At 27.8% G+C, this 24,923-nt stretch overlaps 5 protein-coding genes across 6 annotated transcripts; 3 read left to right on the top strand and 2 right to left on the bottom strand.

Moving 5' to 3' along the window:
* Nucleotides 1-58: 58 nt before the first annotated feature.
* LOC132919211 (coatomer subunit beta) lies at nt 59-7,186 on the bottom strand. Its single transcript, XM_060980601.1, has 15 exons — nt 6,942-7,186; nt 6,484-6,713; nt 5,997-6,166; nt 5,707-5,914; nt 5,501-5,638; nt 5,254-5,446; nt 5,031-5,179; nt 4,686-4,961; nt 3,882-4,224; nt 2,902-3,071; nt 2,534-2,831; nt 2,290-2,451; nt 2,075-2,220; nt 1,778-2,014; nt 59-287 (listed from the first exon to the last, which is right to left on the bottom strand). Exons 1-15 carry the CDS (start codon nt 7,030-7,032, stop codon nt 216-218), a joined length of 2,883 nt encoding a protein of 960 aa, XP_060836584.1. The 5' UTR covers nt 7,033-7,186; the 3' UTR covers nt 59-215.
* A 1,548-nt stretch (nt 7,187-8,734) lies between these two features.
* On the top strand, nt 8,735-10,620 carry LOC132920649 (uncharacterized). The gene is made up of 3 exons (XM_060983198.1): nt 8,735-8,821; nt 10,252-10,416; nt 10,507-10,620. Exons 1-3 carry the CDS (start codon nt 8,735-8,737, stop codon nt 10,618-10,620), a joined length of 366 nt encoding a protein of 121 aa, XP_060839181.1.
* Nucleotides 10,621-13,356: 2,736 nt separating this feature from the next.
* Nucleotides 13,357-15,359, top strand: LOC132922657 (cuticle protein 76-like). Its single transcript, XM_060986282.1, has 2 exons — nt 13,357-13,515; nt 14,582-15,359. Exons 1-2 carry the CDS (start codon nt 13,501-13,503, stop codon nt 15,152-15,154), a joined length of 588 nt encoding a protein of 195 aa, XP_060842265.1. The 5' UTR covers nt 13,357-13,500; the 3' UTR covers nt 15,155-15,359.
* A 1,663-nt stretch (nt 15,360-17,022) lies between these two features.
* On the top strand, nt 17,023-20,345 carry LOC132921580 (galactosylceramide sulfotransferase-like). 2 transcript variants are annotated; one of them, XM_060984674.1, is made up of 2 exons: nt 17,023-17,252; nt 19,180-20,345. In XM_060984674.1, exons 1-2 carry the CDS (start codon nt 17,146-17,148, stop codon nt 20,225-20,227), a joined length of 1,155 nt encoding a protein of 384 aa, XP_060840657.1. In that variant the 5' UTR covers nt 17,023-17,145; the 3' UTR covers nt 20,228-20,345. The 2 variants fall into 2 exon arrangements, with proteins under 2 accessions (XP_060840657.1, XP_060840658.1); XM_060984675.1 differs by having other exon boundaries at nt 19,189-20,345.
* LOC132921578 (U4/U6 small nuclear ribonucleoprotein Prp3) lies at nt 20,224-23,695 on the bottom strand. The gene is made up of 11 exons (XM_060984673.1): nt 23,390-23,695; nt 23,068-23,279; nt 22,840-22,998; nt 22,395-22,757; nt 22,120-22,280; nt 21,962-22,047; nt 21,537-21,679; nt 21,235-21,449; nt 21,025-21,171; nt 20,839-20,935; nt 20,224-20,512 (listed from the first exon to the last, which is right to left on the bottom strand). The coding sequence occupies exons 1-11, from the start codon at nt 23,538-23,540 to the stop codon at nt 20,375-20,377; spliced, it is 1,872 nt and encodes a 623-aa protein (XP_060840656.1). The 5' UTR covers nt 23,541-23,695; the 3' UTR covers nt 20,224-20,374.
* Between the last annotated feature and the right edge of the window lie 1,228 nt (nt 23,696-24,923).

Genomic DNA, 24,923 nt, shown 5'->3' on the forward strand with positions numbered 1-24,923 from the left:
GACGCAAAAATAGAAATAAAATAAATAGCACATTCCTGCCCATAGACGAACGATGACATTGTTATTTTAAAATATTTTATTATAAACAAAAGACGTTTTCTAAATAAATGTCTATTGATAATACGTAGTTCAAAACACAATATAAATATAATATGTATAATAATAAAGATAAACTCTTAAGGTTGATGATTTTATTTGAATCTGCAATGTAGAGCTTAGGCCGCAAGTGCTTTGTATGGTCGTTTTTGCATCATATTTATTTTGTCGCCAAGACTGAGTGCCATTCCCTAAAATCAAATTTTATAACACAATATATTAATATACTTATGGATTAAATTTGAACAAAAGTCATCATTATTAAATTACAGAAAGAACTTTAACTGATCATGAATTTAAATTTCACTGTAAATGAAAAAAAAATTTTAATTTTTCTATTTATGTAAAATAATAAGTATATAATTAAATACAGTTTTTAAACTACTGATAATAAACAGTTCTCTACAATTTAATATCATTTTTTTTTTTTCATATAATCCAGACTTAAATTCATTTTTACTGTTTAAGAATATTCATAATCTGCTCGCTTAGACAGCTTAAAAAAAAAACGTAATCATGAATTTGTTTTTCATTTTAAAAATATGTTTGTGATTCACTATAGGTAGCTGACATGCGGAAATGCCAAATTCAATAAAAAGTTATTTAATAATTGTTATAATATTGTTATAAATCAGGTATAATGTAAATTTGCTAAGTTTTATATTCAATTACATTGTGGTGTTGTACCATTGTGATGTTATCAGTAAACTAGGGCTAACATTTACAGTTTCTATGTTCATTGTTATTAAATTCTACTATTAAAGGATTATTTCTCAAATATTTTACACGCATTCTTTTAATGATATCAAAAGTATTCTCTATAGAAAAATGTTAAAAAATATCATTCACAAGCTATTTTAACACTATACATTTTAATTTGATTAATATTAGTATTAATGAATTATTATTTACCAAATTATATCAGAGAATTAACAATGGATATACAATGACAATGCTGAATAATTCCTTTATCAAACAATACTAGTTATTACTCATTTCAAAATCTATTTATGTTCTAAAAAATATTTTCATAATTTCCAGTCGAAATAAAACAATATTTTTATATTTTATATTTTTGAATGCCAATATTATACATTTTTAATTTCATATTCTAAAGCAGAATAATTTTTTGGATTGTTTAAATTCAGATGAGTAGTGTATGAGTTATAAGTATTTAAAGTTTAAGTGAGAGCAGTGGAATAGATACCCCGCACAATGTTGATTTACTACTTCGCTCATCTAAGCATTGAATACTTATAATTCTTAAACTTCTCATTCAAATTTCGATTGTTATGCATCTCTAATGTATTTTTATGAATAAAATGTTTGTGATGATTAATTTTGTATTTTTGTCCATAGTTATAAGAATATTTTTAAAATCCAATGACTCAGTTTTACAATAATAGAATATTATTTAAGCAGTATTCTATGTATAATAAACTATTTGTTTTCAATACTTCATTCACTATCAGTTCATAATAACATAACATGGTAAGTTATTATGTTTACATAATACTATAAGAATCTGTACAACATACAGAACATAAAATATGTTATGTTTTGACCAGACATTTTTTACAAAAATTAAATACCATGAAATGTATTACTTAACATTCAGTTTAAACTGAAATATAAACTATTGTGAGATATAAATAACATTTTAGTACTATTTTGTAATTACCTGACTTTTAGCCCGAATTCTAATATGACCAATAACTTGTGGCTTATCTAATCCCTTTTCAATACTTAAATTAGCCAAAGCATCTTCACCAAATATTGACCTAGCATATAAATTTGCAGCCATAAATCCACACTGTCCTGATAATGCTTTTTCTGGAGTTAAGCATTTCATATTAGTGCTCTTCAATAAATGTGCCAAATATTCATTAAGATCGGTCAAACTAGTGGAAACAGAGACCTAAAACAATTTATAGTTAACATCTAAATACTTAAATACAATACACTAAAAGAACTATACTTTGTTTTCCCATTCAAATTCAGTCCACATTTGACGGAACTCAGAGTCGTTACATACAGCAGGCATTATGTAGTCCATTATGTCTATACGGATGTCATCTAATACAACCACATTTCGATCACCAATTGCACCGCCAATATCATAGACTAGTATAAATAAATAATAAATAATAAATAGTAATAACCAGTCACAATAAAGAAACTTATTTAATTTACCAATATTTCCAAATATTATGCCATTTTCAGTAGATGCAACTTTAACACTAGCTTTAATATTACAGAAATCATGAGGAGCCAAAACAACAGGTTGTGGTTTTTCGACCAATTTTAGATCTCCCATTGTAGCCAACTCTAGCGTACAATTTTGTAATGTGTCACCTAATATGTTACATTATATATTGTTAGTTATTAAGATTATAAATAACTTGTACTCATGTCTAATTTATAATTAATTTTATACCTGTTTGATTAACAATCAATACGTCTAAAACGATATCATACTGATTGACATGAACATAAGCCTCAGCATACACTGGATCGGAAAATCCAGTCAGTTGTGTAACTTTATTAAGTTTACTATTGGTTGAAAGTCCTGATGCACCATCACCACTATTTTGGTGAATAGAACCACCACCAGCAACGGCTTGATTTAAGCTAAGTTCAAAAACATTTTCTGTACCTTCTGTACCATTACTAGTGGTACGTAAGAATACAATGGCATCATCGACATTTACTTTATGTCCTGGTTTTTCTTTAGCCTAAAAAATATTATAAATTTATAATACCTTTATAATGATAAAAAATTTTTTTTATAAATTATTAACTTACTTTTTTATTGCTGCTTTCTTCATCTTCTTTAGCAGCCAACATTTCATTTAATGATTTGCTGCACTCCTTGGTATAAATTTCTTCGATTTCGCTATCCCTATCATTTAATATTTTAATACTCTCCATAATTTTGTCTCCATCGTCAATGCCAATTGGTTTAGAACAAATTCCTAGATAAAAAAACATGCAAATATATAAAATACATAAGTAAACATTACAAATATTAATATAATTGTTGATATTAGTTTAGTTAACACCCCACAAGAAGTATATTCCCAGCACTCAGTTTAAGGTAACACCACTTATTTATAATGTATTTTTTTTTTTGTATCATTTATACTAAATTCATATACAATTCATTTATTAGATATTTTAAAAATAATGATTGATAAAAATAATAATAGTATTTTACGAGATAATATAACCGCAATACTGATAATTTAAATCACTCAACAGTTGATCAGAAATATAACATTGTAAACACTATAAGTGGAACTCACACACATAATTTTGACAGAATGTGAAGAAGTGCTATGCGGAACAAAAAAAATGAAGAGACTAAAAAAAACATCCTCAATACATATTAAGCAGTTTATATGACAAAGCAAATCAAATAAATACTATCTATTAAAAGAAAATATATTGAAAGATAAATCGTATTTTGACAACGTAAATGATTTAATTGATTTTCATGAGTTTATGTATTTATTCACATATATTTTTTTCACTTTTATAACATATAATAATTATGTATAATTGTACATATATTTATTTTATAATCTATCAATTTACATTATAATTAAATATGTATTATTATTTTTTACTTTTTTATTCATCAAAGTATGAATTTTTTAATGAATGATTAAGACATTTGAAATTATGAGAAAAATAAGTGGCGTAGCTTTACCAATATCTGAGAAACCGCAAAATACTTCCTGAATGGCTAAAAACCAGTACTTTTTTCTTTTAATTATAATTACCCGATTTTCCAAGCTTCAAAATATAAGTTAAAATTAACATTAGTTTGACACAAAATTGATTAGCTTTTATAGAATCTTGTTCTTCCCAGATTTCAGCAAATCTGATGCCCAATTTAGTGAATGTAGTGCCTAATGCAGCACCTACATAGAAATCTCCATCAATTAGATACTGACGTAATGGTGGCCGTTTTGCCTGACCACTACGAGGAGTATTTATAATGAATGCTGATTGAGTAGCATATGTTCCATCAGATGTAACTAACTGTGAACCACTTGATCCAGATTCTTCAACGTTTTCTGAATCTCCAGCCGCTTTCTTTAACTCATCTTCAACTAAAGGCATCTAAAATAAATTAACATATTCTTATTATTAAATATTAAACTGTTATACATGACAGCAATTTTAAGTTATAAAGCAAAAATATTTATTTTCATCATTAATTAGAACTAACATATTTTTAAACATTAATATAATATACAATATTTATTTTTTTAATAATATGAATAATATTTATATTATTTTTAAAAAATGTATTCAAATATATACGGCTTTTACTTGGAAACTTTGAGATCAATGTAACCAATGAACAAAAATATCCAGAAAAATAAATTATACAGGAATATACTAAAACAAATTTAAATTCAATCCTTATTTGAAATGAATTATTTGAATAAATTTCTGGTTGATAATTTAAAATACATTTGCCAAATTTTAACCCAATTTATATTGATGAATATGTGCTAATTTTTTATAATAGTTATAATCAATTTAAGTTTCAAAAATAAATCTAATCAATAACATACGTCTCCAAGTGATGTTTTTATTTGTTCAATTGTTGCTTCGATATCTTCTTGCGAGTTGGCAAATTCACCAAGTATCCATAATGCAGCTCTGTGTACATTGGCAGACTTAATAGATTGAAAAACTTCTAATAGACGCTGAATTATGAGAGGACGTAATGACTCAAAGAGGTAAATAGCTTCACGCAAGAATACCATAACATCCGTGGCAGCCAATTCTATACTATCTGACAAGAATTCAATGAGTACAGGTATCACTGTTGCAGCTATATCTGGGAACTATAAAAAATTATATGAGTAAAAAATAAAATTAAAAAATTAACACATTTTTATAACATAATAACACACCTTAATAGAGCATGTATGAAGTGTGCGCACTAATAATTGTCTATACTTTCCAGTATCTTCATGTTCAGCTAAATTATGGGTTTTTTCAACTTCGTTTTTAAGGACAAACACCATTTCCTCGATATTACGAGATGATACCAAATCCATAGCTATACAAATAGATACAACGCATTATTATATTTTAATTACATAATTATATATAAATAATAGCATAAATGATTACCCAAATTCAATGTTTTCTTTCTAACTTCCAAATCAGTGCTAGATAATACTCTTAGAATATCCATGACCAAGTCCTGAAGTACTCTTTCATGTGAAGGGTGTTCTTTAAGAGCAATTAAACGGTCCAATACAATGAGTTTTACATTGTTATCACTTTCTTTTACAATCAATTCAATATAACAAGAAGCTGCTGCCTATATACATTTTTTATTTTAATATTTACATCTATAAATGCAATAAAAACATACCTTCACAGCAGTAGGTGCATTTGATAAGGTTACCAATGTTCCAGCAGCTTCATAACGAACAGCTGGACTACTAGAATTCAGTAAATTGTAAATACAACGTATGAAACGGGATCGTTCTGATGGATTTGCATGACATACCTAATTTTAGTAAAACATTTTAATATTTTGTTAATAGTCATCATTTGATTTATTTAATATTCTCTTACTTTATAAATGAGTTCTACAATAACTAGTTGCAAAATGTCACCAAAAGAAGCTACTTGATCCAGACAAGAAGCCAGATATGTAAGTGCTCTGTCTTGATCAGCGTGTAGTAACATCATAAAAGCATTACGTTTGCAAGACATGTCTTGCTCTCCGTCAAGAAAATTAGCGATGAGTTCAGGAGCATCCGGTATCAGAAATTCAAAATTCCTATTTAACAAGTTTTTAATAACATAATTATAATTTAAAATAAAAAATAATTTGTTTAACTGAATATAAAAATTCAAATTACCTATAAATAGTGAATATTGCAAGTACAGCATTACGTCTTACATATGAATGACGGTGTTCAAGACATGAACGTATAGTAGGCATCAGTGGTTCTAATAATTCTGGTTCTTTCAATTTACACAAAAAACGAAGAGTTGACCCTCTCAAGTATTCGTTAGGATGTTGTAAATCCTAAAATATAAAATAAAATAAAATTTAGAACAATAAATTGATATCAACATTTTTAGTATTTGAAACTAAAAATAAAAATCAATATTTAAAAAACATATAAAACCTCAAAATCAGTGAATAAAATATAGTAAAGATGATGTAACATACCTAACAGCTACTATATAAATAAAAATCGAAATTTTCAAACATAATAAATTGATTTATCAGCATGGCAAATTTTCCATGGGCAAATACTAAATATACCACTTCATTTTAATTTATGATAAATATACTATAGGTAAAATAAATTATAAAAAAAAAGTTAAATTATTTTTTACCTTACGATATGCATCGCAGACCAATATCATTTCCTGTAATAATTTTCCATCAGCTGTAGTTTTTGGTACTATTTCCCAAAATATTAAAAGCAGTTTTTTAATTGTATGATCTTGTAATGGTAGAACGAAACGGATAATTATCATCAACAATCCTGGCAAACGTTCTCCATTGGCTATCATATGAATGACTTTTTTCAATGCTTCGATTTTTGTTTTGCTATCACCTTTTTCTATACACATACCAAAATGAAATATCATTAATAAGAATAATTTAATACACAACCACGGCGGATGTTTAATACTAACATAATTTCAGACCTTCTATCCCAGGAGGGTATTGTAAATTTTTGAGTGGGTATACATAGGAGTAAATAATAATTAAAGGAAGTAAAAATATGTTATACATATTTCTCCGGTTTTTCCCGGTCACCCCCCTGAAATAAACACTGAATACTAACCAAGATCTGACTTGAGTTGCATTTCGTTTGGCATCTCATAGTCACTAGAGATATTGATCAAAGTATAGCAAGGCTGTTCTATCGTTGACATGGTGACTGGAGAATAAAACTATTCACAAATAAAATACAATCCAAACGGTTATTTAACTGGAAACGCTGACATTCGAAAAGTAAGTAAAAAAATAAGTATAAGTCACTACAACTAATAAATCAGAAAATCGTTGTATAATGTATATTATAACAAAGTTTTAATAAAATCCAATATTGTTTAATTATGATAACACGTCATAATATGATACGAACAACGATACATACAATGAACATTTACCGTGGTGTTGGTAAGAACCAATGAGTTTACCGCCCGGCGGCAATATTGCATGTTTAAAATTAAAACATAGACATATTATCAAAAATATTAATAATATAATATGTCTATGACTTAGATCAGTTAGATCATATACATTATACTATATGATCTAAAGTCTATGATTTAAAAAGGCAACGAAACAAAATTCGAATGGATAATGAAATCATTGAAATCAGTCGTAATTTATTTAATTTATTTTACATAAATATGAAATTTTTCTCTTGAATCGCGCGCGGCGTGGCAATAGTTTGAAATATTTACTAAAAATGCACAGTTCTTATACAATCACTCTGTACCTGCGTAAATATAAACAATAGACACAGTAGTCAGTACATAATAATAGATATATTTGTTCATAAAAATTGTATACATTTTTAACTGTTACAATATAACAGCCTGTACCATACTACCATGTAAATTCTATAATTTCTTTAAGTCCCAATCAAGGTAACCCAAAGCTTTTTTGTACTTGTATAATACAATTTGTAAACTTTAAATAACTAAGTAATAATTAATAAGAAACTTTAGAACCTACGTAATTTTAATATTTATAAACCATAAAATGATAAAGGTATAGCCAAATATCTTAAATTGTATTCTAAAATTTTGTAAGCAGAAATCTGCAGAACTCGAGTTACACCGTGTTAATTTAATACATCGTCTGAAAGTCACACTATTAATCATGAAATACTAATCATCAGTAACCTTATAGTACAGAAGTCGCATTAATAATCTCGCAATTGATATTATATAAATAATAATAGTAATTATGGGTAATATTGTTATTAAAAAAAAAATTTAACAAAACAATAAACATATTATACAACGCATTTCTATAATTTATCTATAAAAAATAGGTACCAATATATATGCGGGCCGCTTTAGTCGCCCATTAACGACCCCCCCCCCCCCAAAAAAAAAATAAAATAATATATAGTTAAAATATTTTCTGCCCCCCTGCCAAGAGGGTCTAGTACCGCCTATATATGCGGCTATCAGTGAACTAGCGTTACTACAGGACTAGCAGGACGCTACCCCACTCAAACCGTACATTGTATCATATGTATATTTCCATACAGATTGTAAATATTTATTTAAAAATAACAAAAAAAATAAAAACATATACCTATCTATTAAAATATTTATAAAATAGTATCTATGGTAAAAATTGATCAAAATACAACATCACATTAGGTACCTATATTTTATCGTTAATGTGCATTGTAAAATTGTGTACATATTACAAATTATTGAGTATTAATAGTCTTGTCTTACCTACTGCACATATTATATAAGACAACTGCATATATCAAGTTAATTTTTAATGGTACCTACTCTTTATTAGTCTTTAGACTTGTCGTAAATATTAAATGTAATTGCGTATTACTTATATAATATTACTTCATAATATACTTAGGTGAACACTATGGCCGATTGGCATACACCGACACAGGTACAAAGAGCATTAGCAACCATGTGGACGAAACTTGAAAAGTCTACTGTACCATTAAAGGTATTATACATTTATAGTCCAAATCAATAATTTTATGAGATTGCACTTTTAATATTTTAGATATACCTTATATATGTTAAGGTGTATGACCGCATGGCAGTGAATGTTGACAGTCACCGGTGTATGTTGACATTTACCGATCATTTTAGTGAATGTTATCAATTTTTACAAATATCTTAGAATGTAGACTTTTACCAGTGTTTGTTGATAAACGCAATAGTTATTTACTGAATATTGACATGTCTGACAACATATATAATCAAATATATAGGTAATAAATTCATAAATAAATATACTCGTAGTTTAACAAACTAATTTTTTAACTTATAGATTAAGTAGTATTAATTTTTTAAGTTATATTTATTACAACACGGTTAACTATCGTGGCATTTACTGTTACAGAGTATTCCCCCATTCTTATACAGTTACATTTGTTTGTATTATATTTTTTTACAATATATTTTTGAATTGGTTCCGCAATTCGTTGATCATATTTTTTATACGAACTTTGAGTAGTTCTTCGTTCTTTACATAATGAATAGTTTTAGTTTCAACGGGACGATTAGCTTATCCTTAATATCATTCGGATTATCTCATGCCAATCATGCCATAACATTATACTAACGTTAAAACGTCTCCAACGCATATTGTGACTGGACAATAACGTCTTAATTCTATAAAATAATAAGAAAATACCTTTTAGTATAGTGATTTACATCGTGCTTCATGTGTGGTCACTGGTCAACATTTGCCAACATTAATTGTAAATTTGAACAATCACCAGTGTAAAAACGCGTTAAGACCATTTGTCAACATTCACTACGATTTTTGGTAAATATCGACATACACCGGTGACTGTCAACATTCGCCTACTGCGGTCATACACCTTAACATATATATATATATATTTTAATTATGTAAAATATTAAAACTTTAAAATGCTCGTAATTCGCTTAAAAATTAAGATATCAATAAAAACCTATGAGATGCCCTAGACAATATTATTACCTTTAAGTTTGATAATATGTAAATTTACTCTAATATTAAAGCTAACATCACAAAATGTGTTCTGCTGAACGCAAATTTGCTATGATTTACATTAGTAAAAGAGAAACAATACATGCAGGTATAACGTCCTCTTAACCATAATATAAGTATGATGTAACGATATGATTATTATATCAACTCGTTATTCGTTATTTTTAAAACGCCATCAGTTATTTATACTTTTTTAATGTATTATATTAGTATACCTAGTCGGAGCCGAATATATAATTTGTCATCAATACAAGAAATATATGATCTAATTGTTTTATTATTATTATTTGTATGATAAAGTATTTATCAATTTTACTCAATGTTTAACGTTTAAGCATCCTTAATATTCAGTATTCGTAGACTACTATTTATGTATATATAATGTGATTTAGGACATATCAGAAGAAAATCTAATAAACTACTTTGGTATCAAGAAACCAGTTGTACAACAACTGCAGTACGAATTGCTTTTTAACTCGAATAAGTCGTTCGATCCGAAATCAAAAACAGATAGTTGGAGAAGTCAAAAAGAAATACGTGACAATATTTACAAAGAAGTATATATGAATATACTTACGACATAAAGCTCCTAAGTATCCATGTAATAAAACAGTTTAAATATTCGTTGTTTTGTGATTTTATTGTAGGAAGACCAACGTACAATGCCTGTGGTAACATCTCATTTTATTGGCCATCGTCTCAAAAACCTGGAAGGACGGTTGTTAAACAACTACATATGTAAGGAAGAAAATAACAAATAAAAAATAAAACATTTTAATATATAATATTTAAGAAAAAAAATGTATTTTTTACATTCTGCTGTTAAACGTCTTTATACTCGCGCATTGGCAGACACATTAACAGGGACCATGATAAATTGATAATAATAATAATTAGTAGATATAATAAAAGTATAAATGTCGTTATACCTACATAGTTCAAAAATCATATGATAACTATAAAAGTAAGGTAATAATAAAAAATAAAATTTTCGTATAGTTATATTAAAGAGAAAAACTTTCATAGTTCATTTAAAAACATAAAAAAGGTAATCTGTTAGGTATAATATGTTCCCTCTTTTTCGAATATAACTTTACCCACAGTTTCATGTGGCATGATGCACCTTTGCATTTTGAGCGAATGTTAAACAAATAAACTCCTTTATAGTTTATAATGTTTATATATCATATAAATATATCGTAATTTAGAATTTAGATTTTTCTCATTACTACGAAAAATATATTACTCTCTGAAGTTTTATTAAAAAAATGTTATTCAAAAATATTGGTATCCGTTATATTTCTACAACAATTTTTGAGAATAAATGTTTTGCGGTAGAAAATTTGGCTAATCTAACCTTAAGTAAAGAAGTTAAGAAAATATTTTAAAAATTTATTTGTATATATTATTTGAACGACCTTCTTGAGGTTGCAAAAAGAGTCGGCCACAAATAATCAGGCTTGAAGGATACGTCATCAATCAATAATCATCACGTTATGTTTTTCAATACATACACACTATTATATTACAAAGTCGTCCACAGTTCTCCGAGACAATAGACGAACTCTATATAAATTGCATGTAAGTATATCTACATATCTATGATCTATATAGGTACTCGTAAAATAAATGTGTTCTATGGACGATCTGGATTCTTACACACAATAACCTTCGGAGAACAATGGAAAGTTTTTTTAAAAGAAAAAAACCATACAAAAATCTCTATTATTTTGATGAAACGGGAACTACATTCTAGTATTATCTATATGTTACATATTAATACATAATTATATATAATTATATTATAGGTTAGCGACTTTCAATCTTTTTTATATTTTTATATTCCAATTCCAGTATAGAGTACTATTACTACAAACTTTGAACATTTTCACTAATAATACCAATTATATTAATTGGCTACCATAACCTAATATATGACTATAATTTGATAGTGAAAAAGCCAAATGGTAATAAGTATCTATATATGACTATAACGTATTAACGTTTAATAAATAATTCTAAACTTTAATTTCTCCGCAATGTCGGAGTACCTAGCCACTGTTATATACTTTATTTATACAGGGTAATTTGTATTATTATAAAACAGAATATATTTAAAATAGAAGTGTGATAATGTTTAAAAAAAAATAACGTTAAAAAGTATGAAAATTATCAGTTATTTAAAAAGTTAATACTTTTCAATATATACGAATACGATTCATTATGATAACTGCTCAATGAATTTTCATTTTTCCCTACAGTATATAGGTATTATAAGTATAAATAAATTATATAAATGTATAATGGTACGACTTAAGATTTAACATACACATTTTGTATGTCAAATACTTATTAACAGTCAATTAAATTATAATTAGGACGTGTCACGTGTATATAGTTATAGTGTATAGTGTATGTAGTATATTCTATGATCTATATAAACTATAAAGTCACACAATAATATTTAAACATGTTAATCATTAAATTATATATTATATATATATATATATTTAAACATTTTTATACTAAAAATTTTATGCACTCTTTCTAATTTTCTATTTAACATTTTAACTTAAAAAAATACAATTACATCTTACATATATTATGTCTATATATACCTACTATAATATACTTATAATTTATATAACCGCCATAGAATTTTAGTTAATCGTATTTTGATCAACTATATAATTTGGTTGTATGTAATGGGTGAGGGCATAAATAAAGCCTCTTATTTAAGTGGGTAACTATCGTAAGTAAATTACAAGTAATTAGTATTTACTTGTAGCGCAACCTGCGGGGGGGTTAAGGGGTTGTAACCTCTCCCGAAACTTCTCCGAGGCCTAGTATAATAGCCTATGTACTTATCTTATGTATATATATATTGTAATATTGTAATTCCCCTCTCCCCCGAAATTTTTTTCTAGTTGCACCACTGGACACTGGTATACATATACATTATTTTAGAAATTAAAAGTAAAAATCCGAAAATGTTTACTCTGTTGACAACGGTCTTTCATTTCGAAACATGACGAACTTCGTACAATAGTCACTGGGTAAGTACTAAGTAGGTATATATAATAGATAATTAATAACTAATAAAATATGACCATCGTTGCTTGTTTGTCTTTGGCCTCTGCAATTCTGCAAGACTATGCATTGTTTTGAACCTAAACAAGAACATTGTTACATAAAAATATTTGCATTTTATATACCTATATATATTTTTATTTTACTTTATTACACGCGTTGCAAAGTAGTCTTAAGGTCACTTTTAGAAATTGTTCATGAATTTTACACACAACGGCTATGGCAAAACTATATCATGTATAGTGTATAACAATCGATAGTAATATTTTATATTAACAATAGAACCTTTTAACTTGAAAGCGATCGGCCTGTTGTATAAGGAGGGAGTAGCTGAAAAAACACTTCGCCCCTTGGGGTAATATGATTTCCCACCGATTATTACATAGAAGTCGAGGTGTATATAAGACATAAATGATTACGCTCAGACTCAATGTAATATTATCTACAGACTGAAATACCATATATCAACAACCGGCCAGTACATATAATATCTACAGCAACGTGTCCAATACTTGGTTCAGTTTACTCTGACTCTATTATATCGCCATATCATGCAGAATTTTAAGGTAAATTGCACCTATAAATTATAATATATAACTTGATATTTATATTACACATAATACATATTACTAATAATAAAAAATAATGGACACTCAAAGTTAAGGGAATAGGACATAACTACATAAGTATTTGATACGATAAAGACTTAAAAGTGCACCGTTAGCAAAGATTAGTTAAGTATAAGTACACCATATAATAGGTACCGTAGATCAAGATTTCTAGACTTCTGCAGGTGCACATTATATATTATTATGTATTTCAATATTTTTATATATCTAAATAGTTAAATATATAATATTTCTGCGGCCAGCATGGCATTATGGTCATTATGTATGAATATATTTAAATTTAATATTTATCAATTTATTTATTTATAATCGTACAATAATGCAAATTATTGTAGGTTTTATGAAAAAAAAAACCATCTGTTACAAAAATGTGTAAATACACAAAAAATTAAAAAAATTCACCTAACTCAAAAAAATAATTCATAACAATTTAACCCATACAGTTTTTCTAAACAAATATTTGCAAAACATACATATTAATATTTTATCAGAGTGTATCATATTATATCGATAAAATAAAATACATAGCATATAGAACTATAATGAACTCTCGAAGCGCTCAATTTAAAAAAAACAAATTAAATACAAAATATAGTTATATAGAATAATGTTTAAAAATTGTGCGATTAATATAATTTTTGAATTACAATAAAATAACTAAGATCGTTATCTTACGTTTGAATACATCCTACCTATTAGGAGGCTACCTATACGGTTTTGTGTTTTTGACTACTTTCGTCACAAGTCACAAGACTCAAACTTATAAAAATCTAGTATAAAAGTAAGAAAGTAAGATGTAAGAATTAAGATGTAACATGATGATGTATAAATTATCTGTAAACTTTTTATGTCTAATATGTCTTATGGTCATCAGTCCACCTTTTAAAAAAAATAAAAAACACTGTTAATGATTAACTACACTTACGAGTGGCAATATAACTGTATAACAGTACAATATTTAAATAAGTTAAAAAACGAATTTGTGTTTGTGTCGTCCATACAGGTGTTGAATGTGCAGTGCTTCGGCGTCGTGGCTGCGTTGATGATACTGTCAGTGGCGGCGGACGAACCGGTGGCGGAACCGTCGCTTTACTCGGCCGCGTACTTGCCGCCGAAACCAGTGGTCGTGGTCGGCGGCCCTGTGCATTACAACAGCCCGTACGACGGCGCCGTGGCCAGCACGTCGACAAGCGTGTTCCGGACGCTCGGCCATCCGGGGGGACAGGTGTCCGCCGTCCACAAAACCGTCGACACGCCGTACTCGTCCGCGCACAAGTCGGACGTGCGCTACACCAACGACGTGCAGCTGCCGTATCACCATCACCCGGCCGCGATCCCATACGGTTACGGCCCGGCAGCCGTCCCGTACGGCCACGGACCTGTCGCAGTCCCGTACGGCCACGGACCGGTCGCAGTCCCGTACGGTTACGGTCCGACCGCTGCCGTCCCGTACGGTAGTCATCATGGGCTGGTAGCTGCACCGTACGGCCACGGTGCCACCGTCGTGACTCCGCACTCTGTCTCGCACGCCAGTTTCTCCGGACCCTACGGAACCCACTACTCGTACAGACGGTGATTTGGGCGATTCGTATTTGTTTAGTAAATCGCGAACAATTCGGCCGGGCTGTAATATTATTACACATGTAATATGTATATTAAATTATTAACTTAATGTGACGATAATGGTTGTACCGACGTTCTTTATTATAATTTAAGCAATTTATTTATTGTATAACATTATGTGACGAAAAAATATATTTAAAAACAATACACTACGAAAATTGAAGTTTTTAAAAACAATAACGTCTCAGTGGCAGTTATTAGACAATACCTACTCTATTATGAATTTATGATACATTTTCACGAATTCGTGACCTGCAGTGACGTGCACCGAAGTGAGCTTTTTATTTAGGAAAAATCAAAAATCAAAACGTGATCAAAATGGGTGAGTGGGAACTGGGTAGGTGAATACTGGGAAACGGATTTAGTGCGATAAAAATGTGTTAATTATAATAATATTTATAATAACTAACTAATAAGTAGAAAAAAAATGCAGATTAAAAGCTTATGGTGAAAGGGTGGTCAGATGGTAGTTTTCTTCGGGTTTGAAATTTATTCAGCACGCAACTGGTCACGATGACTGTAAATTATAAGTCAGAAGCATAATAATATAAGCACAGTTATCTAGTTATCTATTTATTATCCAATAAGACCGGATTTTTTAATTTCTTATACAAATTACCAGCTGCAGTGACCGCACACACAATGCAGATGATCAGGAGTTAATTTTCTGTTCTAGCACCCTCGAATCCCGATGATAGTTACACAACGTATAGTTTATAAAAACACATCATTTAATCATTGTAAAACCAATATATTATTATATATTAATATAATCAATAATCATAATGACAATTAACACTTGACAGTCCTCGCTCCGCTTAGAATATAAAACAAGTAAAACAGATAATAACTTTACGCGATATATTATTGTAATTGGCTGATGACAAAAATTAAATTGTAATTCAATAATATGTACCTATTATATATCCGCATAGAATATAGATACATTTTAATACTAGCAATACCTCCATTACTATACCTATATATAATAGCCGAATACCGCGGCCTGCAGGCTGCAGCACCTATAGGTGTTATTTAAATTTATTATTTTATTATTTATACAATTTATAAGATCAACTATTTTAAAGCCCAATATAAGTATATAGTGCTTGAATTGGAAAAAAAATAATGCAAAAAGAAAAAAATAATGTGTATTACCTAAATTGTCTTATTGATCTGGTTATAATAATTAGAAAGGATAACTACTATAAATATTTATTTTTTTGAGAGAGAGAGAGAGGGACTACGTCTCCCTGCGTCCCCCTTTAAGTCTATGTATACTAAATAGCCTATGCCCTATATTAGACTTTACAGCCGTGCAAAAATGAAAAATCAAATTAAATTCAAATAACAGGTAAACCTAACAATGTACGTTTGTATAACCACGTGCGTAATGCTGGAAAACTATTGATTGAACACCCATACAATGTCATTTATAAAGGTAGCTTATAATCTAGAATACCTAGATACATTATGTCATTATTATATATTACCTATATAGATATCAAATATGTACATATGATATAAAAAACAATGTTGATTTAAGATTATGACAATATATCATAATTTAAAACATGGTACCTATTGAAACAGTCAAATACTCAATGACTATATGTTTACAATATAACATGTACGTATATATATATATATATATATATATAATCAAAAGCACTTAATAAAATTTAAGTGTATTGTGTGTAGTTCTGTAACACTGCATAAATAATTATCTTTCGAAATTAAGATAGACATAGGTAGGTAACCAATTATAGCAATAATTCCAATGGATCGAGTAATAATATAGTATTGGGTCAGATATCTGAATTGTATAGCTTATACATATAATAATACCTATGCCACACTTACCACATAATATGTATAATACATTGTCAACAATCCAGTAACTCCTACACAATTAATTACATTCGGTCTTTTTTAATAAATACTATGCGGTTTATAAAAATAAAATATTGTTTTGCCTATATTGTAATTTTACTGACGCTAATAACATTTTTAATAAGTTTTAATTTCATACCAACTGGATTTGAACATAGGTATGTATACATAAGTTAAATAAACTATAAATTCTTAATTTCATGTTTAAACTATAATTCAAGTTTTCGTGTTATTATATATGTGTGACTATACCTAGCTATATCTTTTATGTGTATTATACACACTTTAAATAAATTATTGTACTTAGATACCGATTGTGCTATATTTTTATACATATTATAATATTAGGTACCTTATATAGGTAGTCCTTTTGAATTTTTTGATAATATAATGTTTGCAGATCTGCAAATCATTGTAATCAACGAATAAATTAATATTTTAGAGTTAAGGTAAGTAGGTACTATTATACTACCAGTTACCACTGTGTATTCCACGTAGTTAACAAGTTGTATCGTAATATACAAAATAGTTGAAAATATACAAGAATTTCACGTCTTTACTCTTCACACTAAGATGAGTGCTGCAGTACTGTACTAACTACTAATGTATTATATTATATTATTAGCGCCCTAGGGCAATATCATATTTAGTATTCTATTTAGTATGACATATTTTGATATATTATTTCTAGGGAAGCTCAGATTTTACATAAGCAATGAAAATAATGTACATTTTTCAATATTATATAAAATACATTTTAAATAAAATAGTAAACAATAATAAATAAATAAATATTACCTAACTAATAACAAAATTTTAGATGTATCTTTTCTAATTTGGTGCTGAAAAATGTCTGTAACTTTGATGTCCTACATCACTTAACCCTTTTTCCCTGCACACTCTTACAGTGTTGTTAGGTAGGTACCACCTACCTAGTTATTAAAACTACTTGAAATCGTTTTACCTATACAATATTATTGATTTTTAAATAATATAAAAATTCCGAACACAAACTACAATACTACATGGTCTACACCAGTGTTCCGCAAAGATCACTTAAGGGTTTATTTTCATGTTTTGTGTACCCCTCTTTTTTAAGATAATTTTCATAGGGGTTCCACATACAAAATTATCATTGTTTGATGTTCCGTGGTATCAAAAAGGTTAAGAAATACTGGTCTGCACCAGTGGCGCAACTAGGGGGATGCAAAAAGGTCTTTAGCACCCCTTGTTTTTTTTTTATACCTAACAATTATTATTTAAGTGAAATACTATCAATTGGTAAACTGCCAACAGTTTTAGCACCCCACGTTTTAGACGTCTAAGTTGCGCCTATATGGTCTGCATGCTATTGGAAATATGGTGAGTGTAATAATAAAATAATATAGGTACCCTTTATTCTTTAATATGCTAATAGGTATAGGTACCTACATATTATAGTATAAGCATCTGTCATAACTATAATAGTATTCTTGATAGCCTAAATAATTTAGTAGCCCTCCAAATGGTAATTCTAAATTATTGATTAAGACGTTTTTTTTTTCTTAACTGTTTTATATAAAACAACTGTTTAGTATTTAGTCGTTAATAATTTAAATAATACCATTAATAAAAATCCATAAAACTAATTAGGCATATTACAGATTATAATATTATTAAACTGTTGGGAATTGGTGATTAGTGATGACAAGTCTCACAAAATAGTAGAGGTACGTAGTAGATGTTGGTATGTATATTAGGTAGTTATATTAAGTGGTTACGTAATATGTATGTATATACCTACTAAATAAATAAACAAAAAAATTATCATTTTAAATTTAAAATTTTTCTAAATAATTTTAAGGTCTCTAAGTGGGTACATATTTTCAAAATGCTTTCTGGGCGACATACATAATTACAATTTAAATAAGTACTTAATGGAAATCAGTATAGTAGGGACTTCAACTCTTAAAATATATTTACAATAGTTAATTTGATTAATGTTGTCAACAGGTGCGGTATATGAAATTATTAAAACACAAAAATAATTATATTTTTTCTTTTGATGTTAGGTAAATAACCAAATTATTTAAAAACTTTTACAAGTTTTTTCAGGACAATCATTGAATCCAAGTCACCATCACCTGCAACGGTAATCGAGAAGAAACGTATATTTTTTTTGAAAACACATAAATGTGCAAGCTCTACTGTTCAAAATATACTGATGCGCTTTGGTCATATGGAAAACCTTGATTTTTTGTTACCAACTATGAATAATTACATAGGAAATCCTATGCATTTTAACACCAGTATGATAAGTAATAAATATTTAACTGTGGATGGAAAATTTGACATGTTTGTCCATCATACCAGGTATTCCCAAGAAATAAAATCCGTCATGAGATCCGGTACAGTATACGTCACTATTCTTCGGGAACCCACAGCATTATTTCAATCATTGTACTCGTTTTACCATTTTGATAAAAAATATAAATGTAATTTAACTGAGTTTATCACCACTAGGATTTCAAACAAATCATCTGCAAACCATATAAAACGTTACAATAACAAATTAGGAATAAATCAAATGAATTGGGACTTGGGAATGGTTACAAACGATTTTGAAAACGTCGATATGATAAATAAACATATAAATATAATTGAAAGAGATTTTGATTTCGTAATGATATTTGAATATTTAGACGCATCTCTTGTTTTGTTTGCACATTTCATGCAATGGCCATTAGAGAAAATGGCTTACTTACCTCTCAACAGTAGAAAAAATACATACAAAGAAATATTATCAAATGATGATGTTCACCGGTTACAACAAATCAATATGGCAGATAACATGTTATACCAACGGTTTTTACTGAAATTTAAAGAAACGATAAAAACATATGGAATAGAAAAGCTAAAAAAAGGAATTAAACATCTTATGAGCATAAATGAAGAAATCTTAGAAATGTGTGTGCAATCAGTGACAAATAAAGGTTATGCTAGAACAATATCATACAAATTAAAAGCTAATACAAATGCAAAATGCAAATATATTGCAATAAATGAATTGAAATACACATCATACCTAAGAGAAATACAATATGAGAAACAAAAGAAATATAATGAATTGGATAAATTAATAAATAGTAATTAAATATTATAAAATATATTATCATACAAATTGAAAAACATTGTTGAATTATAAATATATCTTTATATATATACATATAAAAGATAAATACAATTAGTTGAGTGTAAAAACTCACAAATTATTGAATGCATTTATTCTTACACTAATATTTTAGTCCATTATCAAATCACTATAGGCTAGATCCCAATAATGTTCCACTCCATGTTTTTTTAATTGTTCACGGGCCAACTTTTCAGAAGCACATACTTTAAACTTTATTTCACCAAAATTACGTTGCTTCGACATACCCTGAAATGAAATCACAGAATATAAAAATTATTAGAAATTATACAATACCATTTTTGAAAATATATATACATTTAAATTACAATACAAATTGTAAAGAAATTAATATGGTTTCTTCAGTAAGAAAATTAAGAAAATATTGTTTATAATATATTGTCTTACCTCATAAAATAATTTAATGAAAAAATATTAATTATATTCATTTAGTTAGAGATAATAATTGTTGAATCATGAAAATAGAGTTATAAACAGTTGTGTAACTATATGCTAATTACATTTTATTTAATATTTAATAGTAACTTTATAAGTTTTTATGATTTTTTTATTACCTCCCATACTAAAGAACATTTATTATTTGATTTTGGTTCTGATTCATCTTTAGTTTTAATAACATCATCTTCCCACTTCATTCTATGCAACATCAATCTAAATATATACATAAATATTGTTTGTTAATTTGTCTAATAATCTTTTATTAATACAATTTAACAATAAAATAAATATGATTTAGTTACCTTTTATATTTTTTTTGTTGTTTTGGGCCACCTTCGACAATAACAACATTACAGTCCTTACATAAAATCACACAACCAGTCATAAATAGTTGTTTGCTATTGGTTTCTATTTTATATTTTTTTGATGGATTACTGAGGTCTTTTATTCTAAAATGCATACATTAAATTTACATACAATTGTTCCAATAACTCCAATAACATCAAAATTACCTATATATAGCAATGTTAACACCTAATGTAGTATCTTCTTGTAACTTTCTCATTTTTTTATCACGTCTTTGTTCTGGATTTAATCGGCGTGATGCATTAGCTTCTTCATGAGCTTTTTGACGTTTTGCCATTTGTGCCCTTACATGAGATTCCATTTTAGTTGGATCTTGAACTGCTTCTGTTCCCAATACTCTCATTAAGTTTGAAATACGAAGCTAAATTAAAATGTCATACAATTAAGAACATGTAAGACAAAAATAATATGAAGATAGACATAGACATAAAGTTTATAATTTAAATACCTTAGGTTCAGCTGGAGGTTCTAAACCAAGTCTAATTTTTTCTTGCTCTTCTTTCCATGTTTCACGACGGTTTTGACGACGTAGTTTCTTTCTTTCTTTTTTTGTTAAGAATACTGGCATAAAAACTGGTTTCAATGGATCAGCTGAAAATTATTTATTATTTTACAATGTATTAAACAATGTTGAAATTACAGTGATCTAAATAAGAAGATATAGAAAATGTAAACGGTTTTACTCTTTTATTAATTATATACATTGTTATGTTTATGCTTAAAACTAAAGTATATTTTGAATCAAATTTATGTCATTTAAGGATAAAAATATTTTTTTCTGAACTAAGTACATCAGTTTATGTACATTTTTAATTAATTAAGTTTTAAACTTAAATTTAAACTTAGTGATATACTTATACTTAATAGTCTTACTTGGTGGTCTCATTTGCAATGGATGTTCAACTAAGTGTGATATATTACTTCTTTTAAACTGAACTTCGCCAGCCTCATTTAAATAACTAAAATTTGAGTAATTTACATTTATAGTAAAACATCTAAGTAAAATATATTATGAATAATTACAAACTTACGATGCTCCATCCAAAATAACACTATCCCACCATTCAAAATCAGGACAATGTTCAGTTAATTGTTCTTCTTTGGGCACTAACAATGCCATTTTTGTTACAGATGAAATACCAGTTTTACGAGCAATTTGTGAAATTTCATTTTGCAATTTTTCTAACTGAGCCTATATTCAAAAATTATTATTAATACGTATAATATATATTAAGAACTAATATAAAACATAACTAATTTATAAGAATTTATAAATTAAATATGAGAAAATCGTATTTTAAAATACCTTCATTCGTAGACGATCAGCAATTTGTTGAAATTTACCAGGTTCGTGAAACTTTAATGATCGTTTTGTACGGATATTTGTTTTTAATGTTAATCGTGGATCAAAAAACTTTAATTCAGAAGAATCATCATTAGATTTTTCACTGAATGTTTGTTTAAATTCTTCACGTTTTTTTGCTCTAATATTGGCTTTTAATGTAGGTATAACTTGTGTTAGCTGAACTTCTTTACCAGTAATATCTATTGTACGACCTTCACTATCAAGAATTAGAGGTGTTGGTTTTTCTGCAGACGAACTCAGAGTTTTGGGAACACTTGGAACTGTCTTTATAATACCGGTAGCTAACTTTTTTTGTATCTGAGCCTAAATATTCCAAAAAATTTAATATTAATATGTATCATAAATATTATAATGTAGACAGAATATTTTATAAACAAACTATAACCTGCAATTGAGCAATTTTAGCTTGTTTCTCAAAATCAGTTGTTATTTGTGGTTTTTTATCTTTGCCATTAGTATTTTTTTGAACACCTGATGATGGTATGGACAGTGCTTTTTTTCGTTCTTCAATCATTTTTTGGGCATTCAACATCATGTCTTTGATCTATTTAAGATGAAAAAAATAATAAATGATTAAAACATAATCTAAAAAAAAAACAAAATAGTTAGGTACCTGTCCCATGGAAAGTGCCTCTTCTTTGACTACAGTTGTATCATCTTCTTTTTTACGTTTAATATTATTTTCGTCATACTCTGTCTTAATACTACGCTTAGTAGTTATAGGAATATTGTTAACCTTCATTGTCATTCCCTTAGCCAAATCAAATGCCTTATCAGTTAAGGATAATGCCTTACCTGGATCCAACAGCGAAGACCGAAGTTTATCTAGAAGAAGTTATGGCAAAATTAAATTTTATTTTTAACAAAGTTCCAAATAATAAATAATTGTGTTAGTTTTGTATTTTGTATAATTAATTTAATAAAAAAATATTTACCTGCGGTTTTAAACTTGTCGTATCCAGACGACAAGCAATGCATCAATGTGGTCACCAGAGACGGTTCTCTGAATCCCAAAAACTTGGAAACAGTTTTCTCCAAATACGGCTTGATGTCTTCAACTTCTTTTCTACTAATTGATAATGCCATGTTTTTTTTTGTTTAAATAAGATGGTATGTTATTATTATACTAATAAAATAGAAACAAAATAACTTATCCCCAGCGATTATTGAATAATGAAAATTGAATAGTGAGAAACGTTTGTAAACGTTAGACTACTTAAACCTGCGGTTGGATAACAGAATATCAGTATTCAGTATCACTGTGAAAAGATTAAACAATAATATATGGAAAATAAGTTATTGGGCCATGAGATTATGGTGATGTGAAAAATCGGATCACTACCTTTTGTTCCACAAAATAGTTGTTCCAAAATCAAGTTGTTCAAATTTAATGTAGAAATGTAGTATGTCCACAGTCCACACTCCACAGATATATTGTTTTATATCTCTGTGATATGTACATAAGTTTCTAGGAATTGGCCAGACGTAGTTAGGGGATAATAATTAATATTAAAATTGATTAATAATAAAAATTAAGGAAAAAAGGGAATTTTTACGCTAATACAATTTTTGACGAATTCATTTTTGTTTTTTTTTTTTATGTAACTCAAAAACGAATAATAGTTAATACATAAAATGTTCACCAAATGTTTATATCATCGTTTTCTATTTACAAAACATTTTCAAAATATTTCGACTATATTTAAGGTTTTTACACGATTACACGTGTAATGAACTACACGGGTACCCGTGTTTTACCTATGACGAGGTGTAGGGGTTAAAGCTCGTGTAATAAAAATGCTTGATGCTTGAATACTCTATTGAATATTATATTTAGATAAATAAAATCGTATTTCAAATGTCACTACTTTGCTGTTTTGACGAAAAATTGCTCCACTTTCATATTATATTATGTCCTCATAAGTCCTATAGTCCCTACTAATAGTAGGTATATTATGTCGCAATCACATTTATCAATTAATAATATTAATAAATCATATTATTATTTTATTATATGCTTATAGTTTATACATTATACCTATACAATATTACCAATACGATAAACTAATGTATTTTATTCAATGACCTATTTAAAACTTTTTTCTTTTTTGGTGGGGAGGGGGGTTGAAAAGTTTATTAAGTACATTACTACATTATATATTTATATGTATAAATATAGTCAAATTATAAAATGTAATCAATCTTTCTGTTCTTATTTGTTAAATCATCAATCTCTGGGGGGAACTCCTCCCCCTTAAATACGCCACTGATCTGATTAATTTTTAAGCATAGGTAATTAATAACTACCTATTTATAATATCTCTAAACAATAAAGAATAGTAAAGTAGGTAATTAACAGCTATACAATTGTTGTTGTTAATTAATGACCAATTAATTATTATTGGAATATACGTAACATTATATTGTTATAAATATTTATATTTAAAGTATGTCTGGATTAATATAAAA

Source organism: Rhopalosiphum padi, chromosome 2, assembly GCF_020882245.1.
Source record: "Rhopalosiphum padi isolate XX-2018 chromosome 2, ASM2088224v1, whole genome shotgun sequence".
In the NCBI taxonomy this organism is placed as follows: Eukaryota; Metazoa; Arthropoda; class Insecta; order Hemiptera; family Aphididae; genus Rhopalosiphum; species Rhopalosiphum padi.